At 31.1% G+C, this 13633-nt stretch overlaps 1 protein-coding gene across 2 annotated transcripts in view; it reads left to right on the forward strand.

Annotated features, from left to right (window-relative positions):
• The window catches only part of LOC127707428 (proto-oncogene tyrosine-protein kinase receptor Ret-like), a 98244-nt gene that overhangs the window by 78686 nt on the left and 5925 nt on the right, over window positions 1-13633 (forward strand). For both annotated transcript variants that reach the window (XM_052211941.1, XM_052211942.1), the window contains exons 8-18: window positions 3160-3388; window positions 4348-4563; window positions 4936-5163; window positions 5658-5935; window positions 7360-7513; window positions 8049-8156; window positions 8435-8652; window positions 8999-9121; window positions 9549-9619; window positions 10246-10286; window positions 10857-10953. In XM_052211941.1, coding sequence (XP_052067901.1) covers window positions 3160-3388; window positions 4348-4563; window positions 4936-5163; window positions 5658-5935; window positions 7360-7513; window positions 8049-8156; window positions 8435-8652; window positions 8999-9121; window positions 9549-9619; window positions 10246-10286; window positions 10857-10953 — 1763 coding nt within the window. The remainder of the gene's footprint in view (window positions 1-3159; window positions 3389-4347; window positions 4564-4935; window positions 5164-5657; window positions 5936-7359; window positions 7514-8048; window positions 8157-8434; window positions 8653-8998; window positions 9122-9548; window positions 9620-10245; window positions 10287-10856; window positions 10954-13633) is intronic.

Below are 13633 nucleotides of genomic sequence, written 5' to 3' on the forward strand. Positions count from 1 at the left end.
AATTGTCTAAGCGCTTAGAAAATTGCCGTCGAAAAATTCGGGATGATAATCGTAACTCGCAAAAATGATAATCGTAATTTCAGTATTCATAAATAAGAAGATAATCGTAACTGGATAGTGTTTGATTGGTATTGACACGAAAAACGTCTATCTAATAGCATAAGATGAAAATATGGTGATGAATTAATCACGAAAACGTTCCCACATCTTATGACATTTCTTTTTGTGCATATATGATTAACAGTTCTAATGTAAACAGCTACATACTAGTATATATCATAAAATTGGAAGGGGGACCAGCTTCAATAAATTTGTAAATGGGGAAACACGAACTATGTTAGAATACTGAAAACTCCAGGAACTAGGACCGTCACAAAATATGGGAGAAAATTTTAAAAAATGTCATCATGATCTCTTCATGTTTAGAGTTAAAAAGAAATATTGTTTGGTATTCTATTTAAATACGGACTTGAAAACAAATGTCACACCTTTTTGAATGTGTAAAAAGTTGTATAGCCCATAAATACTATAAAAATGCTTAGCTACTTCATGACCGTCACTGACATTTCGATATCTCAGAAAATAACTATAAATTTTAACAACACAAATTTAGTTTGGCATTCTAATAATATGACATCCTTAAAACGTTTAATGATAATATAAGAGTAGAGAAAAGTTGGAATGCTTTGTGTGTTATGGACATGGTGACGTGGAGTTCATTGCAAAAACATGGATTTGTGTTCTTTAATAGTTTGGCCAAAAGCCCAAAGATCAAGAAATCAAATTGATGTGGCCTTAAATTACCTTACAAGCTATATTTATTCAAAGAATGACTGCAACTTTAAGAAATCATAGCGCATATTCCGCCATATCAGAAACAAACTGATTCAAGAAATCATAAATACTTGGTATATGAAAAATATGCTGCATACATATGCATGGAAGTTATTGTAGAGAAAAAAATATTGAAGGTAACAAAGAACATTTTTGTACTTGCATAACTACCATAAAATTATACTTAGTACTTTTCTATCAAATGAAAACAAAAATTAGCCTTTCATAATTGTCATGCATTTTTTTGAAGCATAAAATATTTGTTTGATTATCTATTAAAGTCTTTGAAATTTAACCAGTTTCGACCGTGATGATCTACATATTATGCCTTCTGAGGACCAATACACATATCTATATAATATATATTTGTGGTTTTTTTTTCAGTCCTTCAAATGCTTTGCAAGACTATACGCGCCATTTAGGCTAATAAAAACAATAAACACAAGAAACAATAAACACAAGTAACAATAAACACAAGGAACAATACACACATGGAACAATAAACACAAGGAACAATAAACACAAGTAACAATAAACAATAGTAACAATGAATACAAGGAACAATAAACACAAGGAACAATAAACACAAGTAACAATAAACAATAGTAAAACTATAAACACAAGTAACAATAAACAATGGTAACAATAAACACAAGGAACAATAAACACAAGCAACAATAAACACAAGTAACAATAAACAATAGTAACAATAAACACAAGTAACAAAAAACAATAGTAAGAATAAACTGGTAACTATTCTAGATCCTTTACCATCCACCCTGTTTAAAGAAACGTCCTAAAATACATGAGTATTTAATCAAAATATTTGAATTTAATTTTAAAATCATATAAATATCAGTGTAAAACAGAACAAAAGTGAATTCACTTGAAAAATACGAACGGCTATTTTAACCGGGATACATTTCACTCCAAAATTAAACTATATGTATTTCTATTGAAATATAAGGAAAAGGGCAAAAGTATCAACTGTTAAATCCAATAATGCAGTTAAGTAACTGATGGAAAATTTTGTTCATTTCTCGCAGAAATTTAGTATACACGTTCAGTTTATAGCACCCCCCCCCCCCATTTCCCTTTTACATAAATTGTGGACCCATCCCCGAATATAAACAACAGGGAACTCAAAACTGACAGCGATCTTATGATAAATAAGGTCTGTATAAGGCACAGGGGAAGGGGTGGTGTCACTTCTGGCGTGCAGCTGAAATTTAAAAAAATATATCCCCTTTCATATATTGCCGAAGACCAAAAATCTGATCCATGTTATATCTTATATATTTATATAGGAGGTAACCCACAGCCACCCCCGTGGTATAGGGAATATTGAGATAGGGGAGGGTAACTTGCCCTTTTTATTGATTTAAAAGTCGATTGGATATATGCAATATTTGAAGCAAAACATATGGCATATTGAAATGTGGTATACGGGACTTTCATTTGAAAGGATTTAACTTTTGGGATATGGGATAATGCTAATACCTCCCCCCCCCCCCCCCCCCCCCCCCCCCTTTCCCCACTTCCACAAAAAACCCTAAAAGCGAAAACAACATTGAAACTTTGAAAGAATTTAAATTATCTATTTACCACAATAACTGACTCGACAGCTGCTTCATTTTCCATATCTTTAACAGGTACATGTATATATAAAAAGGTTATGCATATTGTCGTCAGTTATAAATCGAGATATATATACATGTAAGTAAATTTGTCCTAAATAATAACCTGTAAGTTGCTTCATTATTTTTTATTTTGCGCGTTAATGTCATCGTTTAACTGGACATTGCCGTTTTTACACACAAAATTCCATTGACAAGCTGGAAGACACATTTATTATTTTTCAGTTACTATTATCCCATGAAGAAATTACTATTATCCAACAAGAAAAATCCCATCGAATTACCATCCCGAATTTTTCGACGGCAATTTTCTAAGCGCTTAGACAATTATAGTGCACCGTTACGATTCAAATATGATCTAATGGTATAGAAAAACCTTGCAGCTGAGTAACTCTTGACAACAACGGGCTACATTTGAGAAAAATGTCTGAAAAGATTTTACCTATTTCTGCCGTCGCCATATTGGGATCGTCGTAATTCCAGTTACGATTATCAGTTTAACACCAGTGCAGTGGATCATCGATTTCATAAAGTCAAGTTGACCGTAAATTTATTTATCAAAACCAAGTAGGATGTTTTCATCTGGGAATAAACATTCACTCTTAAGGTAAGTTTTTATTTATAATTTGCAATTCATTAAACATATTTTGTTTTAAAAGGGAGTTTTGTAAACATATTTTAATTGCAGGTATACAAGTTTCCTGAACACATCAACAAAACTGTCTTTGTGATGAATCCACCAAAGCATGCCTTTGATATAACAAGTGGTATAATTTACGTTGCTAATGCTGAAACGTTACGACAAAGCGATATTGGTGTTAAAATAACAGTTATCTCACACCCGGATAATTTCCAAACAGATTTGTTTATCTCTGTCATAGGACAGTATCATGTCTTGAAGACTGACAAGCCATGTAGTAAGTCTGTAATTCAGTGGTTGTCGTTTGTTTATGTGTTACATATTTGTTTTTCGTTCATTTTTTGTACATAAATTAGGCCGTTAGTTTTCTCGTTTGAATTGTTTTACATTGTCATTTCGGGGCCTTTTATAGCTGACTGTGCGGTATGGGCTTTGCTCATTGTTGAAGGCCGTACGGTGACCTATAGTTGTTAATTTCTGTGTCATTTGGTCTCTTGTGGAGAGTTGTCTCACTGGCAATCATACCACATCTTCTTTTTTATATTTATACTAGCTCTATCTAAACTATATGTTTATGTCGTGAAGATACATGAATGTGATCATTTATTTGGCAAATTGTCTTTAATATTATATCAAAATATATTAAAAGAAAAACACTCAATTAAAACAAAACAAAACAAACTAACAAACAAACAAAAGACACAAAGTTATTTGTAAAATAAGGCATATGATATCTAAAGTTGACGAAACTTTTAACGTTTATACCATGAAATTGAGTGTTATATCAAACATTGTGGCTAATTGCAAATGTGAAATTACAAACAATATGCCACAAAACGTTTCACAAAAAAAAGAACAATTAAAAAGAAATAGAAAATAACGCTTAATGAAGTTTATTCGTCCGAACCGCTTTTCTGGGTTAATCTTCATCAGGAGAGATTTGAAAGTCAAGGATGCATACGACTCAAAAGGGACATAACAATTATAGCATCTAAGGTCAACTTTGCCTGAGGAATTTGGAACCTAAGTTCCCAATAATGATTGAAGAATTAACCATGGAAATCTACACATGGAACATGTAGTTGTTTTTGAATTCAAGTTAAAGCCACAGCTGTAGGCCAAAATAAAGCAATCGTGTGTAATTTATTAAAAGAGCTTGTTAAATGGTCAGACAACGTTAAACATAGGTATAATCTTTTCATATATAATTATATACATATATATTTATATTTATAGATGAGTCTTGTTCTCGCTTTATGTATAAGCAATATTGTGAAACTGGTTGTGGCCTTGGTGCACCAAATGGGAAATGTGTCTGGCGTCAGGGAAATGATGGAGGTGGTCTTGAAACTAAATATTCAACATGTTCTCCAACTTTACATACGTGTCCAGATCAAGTCTGTGACCCCTTAGAAAAGGCATTTCATTTATTATGTCCACAAGATTGTACAAGTAAGACAACTATATGTTATTATGTAGTTTCGTAATTTATAGATTACAAACGGTACCAACCAGAATCAGAAAAGTACTATGAAGTATATATGCTTCTTTTCGACCTATATATTCCCAAACAACCCTACAACAGTTTCCTCTACTTATCCTGAAACGTGTGATTTATGTACAACCAATTATCTGACTTTAAGTACTAGTAATATAAAAATAAGGAGATTATGTTTGTTCCAACTCCTGACAAGTATAATCGCAAACATTTAGACGATCTACATTTAAATGGAACCAAACCACAATAGTGCGAATGTTTGTGACTTCACTTAAAGTTTGCAATGTATTCAATTTATTTGATTTCAGATATAGTTTTATTTTCAGCTGAATCTGCTGGGATAGTGAAGAAGGATCCTCTGACAGGTAGAGGTATTCTACAAGCTACTGGACCTTGTTGGTGTGATTATAATGGGAAATGTTCTTGCTTTGAACCTCCCCCTTTTAAGTCAACTACACCAAGTACGGTGATTTACAAACCTGGCATACATAATAGTAGTACAAAAGATAGGAACCAAACCATAGATAATGTTAGAGTTGATCCAGTATTGGATGGTACGTATTTTTAGGTTGCTTCGACAGTCTGATGTATTGTTTTTAATCCAGTTTGCTGTACTTGACATAAGTTTTTTATTCCATATGAAAAAAATTTACATTTTGAAATTATTTTTTGATTAGTTTAAAGTTTGAAAATTAGAAAATTGAAACATACAGGAACGGATGATAGCTCAGGAATAGATGATTGTTTGTGTTGAATTTAATTCAAGTACATGAATACATCAATTAGTTAAACGTCATTAAAATATTTGTTACTTCCACGAAATTTAAAAAAAAATTGTTAATCCAACGGAATTTAAAAAAAAATTGAAACTTCATATATTTATGAATTAAATCATTAGAAATTTCAAATTCTTTCTTTAGGGAATGAAGAAAGGAGTCGACTTTATCTGCATTTCATTTACCATTTTTTGTTAAAACTGATTTTAGATTTTCTAAATTTATTGTCGTAACATTTATATAATGTCACAACGCTTGTTTATATTTTGCAGACAAACTTAATAACAGTGATCATACTATCTGTGATATAGATTGTAAAATTACCATAGCAACGATATGCGGATGCATCAGCGCGCTTGCATGTTTGTTTGTTCTTGTATGGAAAACAAGAAGATTTAAGTGTCAGAGGAATAAAACACTAAAACATGTCGGAAGTGTCGCATCAATGTCTGTTATACCTTCGGATTATTTTGACGATAGGGATTACAGGACGACACACTCTTCACCACAGTATGGCCCATATTACAAAGAATCGTACAATAGCAGCGTGGTAATATTTTTATATATTAAAATATTTGATTCGAGAGCTATATGCAAAGAGTTATTTCATAATAATTTTACTTTTTTATTGTGTGTACTGTACGAAGTCAGTAATATCCTCTCGACATTCATAATAAAATGTCCACGAAAAGAATAAAATTTCCGCGACGAATACGTAAATGGTACATTGATATGTTTAGACTTTCAATGAATTATTATAGCTAATCACGTATACTAACATATTTTAAAGTTTATTTTTGAATTGTTCTTTTGTTTATATTTTTGAGTAACTACACTGTATGCTTCACCTTGTATGGAATATAAAAAATTGAAAACAACACGTTTAATAATTTCATGCGTCCGAAGCGCTTTTCTGGATTTACCTTCATCAGGAAAGCTCAAAGCCAAAAATATGAAATCCGAGGATGTATAAGTACCGAAACATTGAAGAGCTATATGACAAAAATACCTAAAAAAATAGCCAAATTCATCTAAGGCCAACTTTGCCTGAGGGAGTTGAAACCTTAGTTTCTTTATAATTTCAAAATTTATCAATTTATAAGTGTGTCTTTTAATTTTCGTTTACTCTGTATATTATACCGGTTTTATATCAAAGGCATGTTTTAGAGGATTCATACCATTTTGTTTCCTATTTTGTGAGCCACAAAAAAACGTGCATGCATGAATATTCATTTCACTCTTCTGCAGAATTTGATATAGAATAACATTTTCAAATTACACGTATGAACGTGGATTCAATTCCAATATCATACATCCAAGGGGCCTTGGTGGCCGAGTGGTCTAAGTAGTCGAAATACTATATCACTAGTCTCTCAACACTGAGGTTGTGAGTTCGAATCCCGCACGTGGCAGGTGCTCTCGATTCCAAACTAAATTGACTAGGATTGTCAGTTATCCTACCGAGGGTCGGTGGTTTTCTCCGGGCACTCCGGCTTCCTCTACCAAAAAAAAACAAAAAAACTGACCTCCACGAAATGGCACATTAGTGCTGAAAATGGCGCTAAACACAAATAAATAAATCAATCATAAATCGAATTCTACATTTAAGTTTCATATAATCCGATTTGAATCTAGCATGCGTGTGAACAGGATAATAATGTAGGTATTCATATGAACCAATAATACGAACTCACTGTGAAGAATTTTATATAAATAATAGGAATTTATATGGTAAAAATATTAAGGAGTTTTTGTTGTTTTTTTTTTATCTTTATTGATATTTTGAAAGGAGACAAATTGTAAGATCTGGAACTCTTTGTAAATTGTTTTTCCAATATTATTTAAGTTGGTTATGGAAATAAAAATAAAAAAGTGCATGTACAATGTGTTGAAAATACATTTCCCAATTGAAATCTCCTGTTACATTCTTAAATATTTTCTTCAACGTTTAAATTTTCTTTTTTTCTATTGCAGTCCCCCGAAGATGCAAAATGGGAATTTGAAAGGGAAAATTTACAATTAGACACAACTCTTGGTGAAGGAGAATTTGGGAAAGTTGTCAAAGCTAAAGCATTCAACTTAGACGGAAAACAAAATTATACTGAAGTAGCAGTAAAAATGCTCAAAAGTAAATATTAATTTATATGTACAAATTTAATTTTATACTGAAAAAAGATTTAAGGATTAACTAAATAAATCCTCATTTATTGTCTTTTTCATATTTTAATTCATTTTTCTTTTCCTTCATTCGAAATTTAAACTTTAACAATATTTGATCATTTCTTTAATATATTCTTAACAATTCAACACTTTATTTAACAGTTGCATTAATTGGATTCTAACATTCTACATGATAATTAATAGTTCCTCTTTATCTTATTCTCCCTTATATGTGAAAAAAAATATTCATTACAATTATGTCATATAATTGGGAGGATTTGCTAGCTATAAAAACATGGTTTAACCCACCATTTTCTTCGGAAAAAGCCTGCACCAAGTCTGGATTATAGCAGTTGTTTTTTTAACATGTTCCGTTGAGTGATAATGTTTGATTTTGTCAGTTGTATGGACTTCCCCTTTTTTGAATTAGATTTGGAGTTTGCTATTTTTGTACTCAAATGATTTTAATTGAGCTTATATATATACGTTTTTAAATGTTATAGATTGTGCCTCTGGAGTTGAACAACAAGCATTATGGTCGGAGTTCAATTTACTGAAAGATGTTCAACATCCTAATGTTATACGATTACTGGGCGCATGCACTCAAAATGGTGAGTAATTCACTAATGACAGGAAACTAACATAGCATATCGGAAGCATGATGACATAACAAAGTTACACCATCAATATGAAAATAACAGTTGTACGACAATAATCAGGATTTGGAAAATGTAAACATTCTTGATGTGGGTTTTTTTCAGACACAGTAGATTTCCATACAAATTACAAGATCGAATTTCGTCTTTAAATAAAAATGGATTTTGTGCAAACTTTAGAACTCTTATTGAACAAAGCGCTCATTCTAATAATTATTGTTTTCTTTAAACAGGTCCAACATATCTTATAGTGGAGTATTGTGAACATGGATCTTTGCTTAGTTACTTACGAAATTCTAGACTTGAAGAGAATGGTTATGTTAATCAGCGGTATAAACCGTCAAAACATATATCAAACCCAAAAGAACCGCCCGAACTTCTAACAATACGGGACTTGCTATCCTTTGGTTGGCAGATTGCAAAGGGGATGAAATATCTGAGCGAAATCAAAGTAAGTCAGTTATAGAGTGCAGATATATTTTGATCGCTTTACAATTGATCTGTTTGTTTTGAGCAATTACTCTACATGTTTTGTTGTTGTTGCTTCTCATCTGTTTTTTCGATCCTTTTTTAGAAATTGCTCATTAACATTAAAAACTTATTTCGATATTCATTGATTTACGAAGGCTTTATATTAGTATCGTATCGGTGGTGTTTATAATAAAAAAAAATGCATCATTTTGTTTATTAATAAAGTGAAAATTTTGTATTAAGTATGGATTTATTAATTTAGTAGGATGTAGGTATGTTACTTGTTTTAGTTTAGTTGACATTACATATATATTCTTATATTGAAGCTTGTACACAGAGATTTAGCAGCTAGAAATGTACTTGTTGGTTCAGGCAAAGTGTTAAAGATATCAGACTTTGGTTTAACTAGAGATGTATATGAAGCTGACACATATCTTAAACAAAGCAAGGTACACATTTCCCGTTTACAATTTTATTTGTGAGACATAATTCACTTTTTACAGTTTAACTAGAGTATACCTGACTGTATATTTGTTATAAGTAGTCTTTACTTATGAGAACAATTTTTAAACTGATCGATCCAGATCCAGAATTAATTCTACTGCATATAACATTTTCATATTCATTTCACACGTTCAAAAGTTCTGCACACTAAAGTGACAATTTTGCATACATTTTTAAAGCAAAAATTATACAAAACATCTAAATATAAAAAGAAGATGTGGTATGATTGCCAATGAGACAACTCTCCACAATAGACCAAATGACACAGAAATTAACAACTAAACGCTGCTTTATGATCCTTAATAGTGAAAGTATGCATTCACATGTTACATTTTAAATAAAATGAGATGATAATTATTTTATCCCTTTTAGGGAAGAATTCCAGTAAAATGGTTAGCACCCGAGTCACTGTATGCACAAATATATACCACACAAAGTGACGTGTAAGTATGTACCCATAAATAGCAAAATTTTCTTTATTTTGGAGAACATTTAAGTTGAAGAATCAAATTTTATTCACAAACCGTAAATCAAAAAGGAGAACGGACAAGATTATTAAAGAGAAAGAAAATGGCAAAATCTGAAACGATAGGCAATAAAATTTACAAAAGAAAGAAACAATAGTCATGTTCATTGATGAAAATGAGGTTGTTCCGTACAGAATGGCAACATCTAAAATGAAAGGCAATAAAATTTATAAAAGAGAGAAACAAGAGTCAGGTTCATGGATGAAAATGAGGTTGTTCTGTACAGGATGGTTAACATCTGATATGAAAGGCAATAAAATTTACAAAAGAGAGAAACAACAGTCATGTTTATAGATGAAAATGAGGTTGTTCTGTACAGGATGGTTAACATCTGAAGTGAAAGGCAATAAAATTTACAAAAGAGAGAAACAACAGTCAGGTTGATGGATGAAACTTAGGTTGTTCCGCCCAAGATGATGGGTGATAAAATCAAATAAAACAGGAAACAACATCCTTCAAATGACCAATACTGAATGTTATAATTGATATGTCTTTCAACATTTATTAAAAATGATCGTCATATAATCGTGTTTATTTTTTAGATGGTCCTTTGGTATTGTTTTATGGGAAATTGTTACTCTCGGTAAGTATATACCTCAGGCAAGGTATGAAGACATCGATGATAATAGTAATAAAAATCAGAATAGGTTTTTTCCATGGTAGTTAAGATACTTTCAAATGAACTTGAATAGGCTTCAAAGTAAAATATATTTCTTGATATACATGATATATTAAACAAGAAACTAAACCAGTTTGAATTCATATATGCATCCAGTAAAGTTAATGCTCAACTACAAATAATTATGTTCTGCTATCTAGCTCTCTGACAATACAATCTGTATCATAATACACCTATGGTTTTATATATCTTTGGTTGTATCTTTGGCGTTTTTGACAATGTTAAATCTAGAAAGGCTAATCAAAATCAGTACAGTTGGTACGTGTTATTTTCACATCACTTTTCGATTAAAGTTGATGAGATTTTAAGGTTTAAAAATACTGCATCTACTGTGAATTATTTTATTTGGTAGAAAGAAATTTTATTTTTGCAATTTTGATATCAATGGATAAGTTTCATACATTTTTCTTATTTTGCACAGTTAAAACTATCATTCATATACTTTAACATCTTTTTTTTTTAATTTTATACCAGGAGCGCCTCCATATCCGGGTGTACCACCAGAACGTCTTTATAACCTATTATTGGCGGGCTATCGCATGGACAGACCTGAAAATTGTTCTGATGAGCTGTAAGTTTAATAAGACAACATTCGTCTACCGTTGTTCAAATCTCATAAATCGATAGAGAAGACAAAAATCGAGGTAACAAACAGAAACTTGAGAATCGCATGAGCTCCAAAAGGTGCGAGATCGATTACGTCGACAGTGTAAGTGTCTTCTGAAAAACATTCACGGATGGATACCCCATATCCTTTGTTTTTCTATTATACATCAAAAATTGTAATTAAAGTCATAATTGTATAAAGATTTCATTTAAAATTCAGGATGTGTAGGCTTATCAAGTTGAAATATTAATCCTTGTTCGTGGAATAAAAAAAACCCAAAAGAAACTGGTTTTCTAGCTGTATTTTCTGATACAGGAGATTAGTTTTACATGATTCATTGGGTTATTTTAAAAAGGATGTTACATATACACGCAGTTATCACAAATTAATAATCGAACCTAAAATAAATATTAAACTATGGACGACCTGAATATGTGACAAAGATAAGTAACGAAATAGTTTCTACAAACATAGGCAAGTTAGCATTATGAGAACTCGGAAGATTCCAGTGATAGTTTAATTTTCAAATATTAAATCATTAGAATTTTGAATATCAAGCGAATGTTAATTTAAATGATTTCTTTTTATTTTGATGTAATTCTAAAAAAAAAAACCAAAATATGTAATTGCATTGAAAAGAAAACCAATCCTATTATTTTATTTGTGTGACAAGAGATTGTATTTTAGTATTCTTATTACTTTGTAATCAGCAGACACGTTTTTGTCGTCTAAAATATGAACTTCTTCATGAAAAGACCCATTTTAAGATAATGTAATGTGTTTTAAATAACTACCAGAAATAAACTAGAAACAATCCTATATAAAATCGCTAATTTTTCAATTTAATTGCACCATCAATTCAATTCTGGCAAAAAAAATGTCTCATTAGATTTGTTTAGTTTGCTGATTTGTATTCTAAAATGACAATTGTCAATCTATAAAGCTACAAATATGTCAAAACAAAATGTTTTGCGCCAGAATATCTATTCTGTGTTTCGAAACTTAATACTAGATGAATTGTCACTACGGTAATTTGACTATTTTAAATCAGAACAAACGAATCTAAATTGTACCTCTATTTGTATGAATATGAGTGTTATAGTATGAGATAATGGTAGTTTGTCCGGGTTTGGCATTACTTTTGGTCGGCGGGTTACGTTTGCGACATTTGTCCTACGTTTGCGCGAAATAATGTTTACGTTTGCACGACAAAACCCATTGCATTTGCACGAAATTTATTTGTTCAAAAGTAACTACGTTTGCACAGATTAATTAAATTTTCTATCAATGAAGTAATAAAAACATTGTAGAATTTTCAATAATATTTATAAAATAATGATTTCTGAAATAAAGCGACACAGATAAAAAGAAACATAATAATAATAATAATAAAGTGAAATGACAAGGTGAAAATGGACGTTCAAGATGGAGACAAACAAAGGGAAAAATCCTTGATATTTGATGGATTTCCGCGTACATATCTGATTAAAGATGGAAACATTTTCTGGAGATAAAAATATGCAAATATCGGATAAGAACTTATTGAGAATGTAAAGTTTTTCTTACGGCAAAACAATGAGCACACTCGTTAAAGTAATGAACGTAAATGAGAAAGACAACAATTCATCCTGCTGATCATACGGCAAATTCAGGCTACTACGTATACCAAAATACACGTTAGCGATAACCTATCTTGTGAAACGTACAGACAATGACAATTATCAACTAACGAATCTTGACTTTGTATTTATCAGGTTTAAAACACTAGTAAAAACTCAGGTAAATTAGTACAAACGTAAAACCATTTGTTCGAGCAAACATAAAACCATTTGTTTGTGCAAACGTTATAACTGTCAAAATTCAAATTCGCCCAAATGTAAGTCTCCCCTTTTAGTCCATATAGGTTGTGTCAGCTCTTCAACGTTTTTTACATTCTTATAAAAATATATTTATATATTGACATCGAGAATCATTGAAGAGACATTAACTGTTCAAATGTGCATCTTAAGCAGAACAAATGGTACTGTTAATGTTATTAAAAGTACAAAAGTTGTTTGTTAATAGTCATTAAACGCTGATCTAATTTATTCATCGACTTCGTACTTTATTTGCTTTTAACTTTTTGATTCAAGCGTCACTGCTGGGTCTTTTTTTTTTAGACAGACGAAACTAGTATCTTTCAATGTATTTAAACGGATTGTTTTTTTTAAGATTTACTTACTTGTTTTCATTTTCTGGATGTAAATATGAATGAGTTGATCAAATATAATAACATGTCTAGTTCACGTTTCGATATATGGCCGATGCCGAATAATTCAAAGTGTGGTGTCTTAGTTGACTGCATCTATCTCAATGCATGCCGCAGATGAAGTTAAGCCTGATTTATATATTATTATATATCTAGAAATTGACAATGAGGATGGGCTTACAACTAGTTTTTACTTCTAAAGATTAAAATTTTTCAATTTTGAACTTTTCATTTTTGTGTAGTAACATTACAGCAGTGCATGAAAATGGAGTATATATCGCCCAGCTGATACGATAGTACATGACATGCTTTTCCTATCCATGAATTTCTTGATACATTATAACTGCCTACAAGAAACCAATTGCACCTACGATTCCGAGGGCTAAAGTTGAATTA

The sequence above is a fragment of the Mytilus californianus genome, unplaced genomic scaffold (assembly GCF_021869535.1).
Source record: "Mytilus californianus isolate M0D057914Y unplaced genomic scaffold, xbMytCali1.0.p SCAF_7, whole genome shotgun sequence".
NCBI lineage: Eukaryota > Metazoa > Mollusca > Bivalvia > Mytilida > Mytilidae > Mytilus > Mytilus californianus.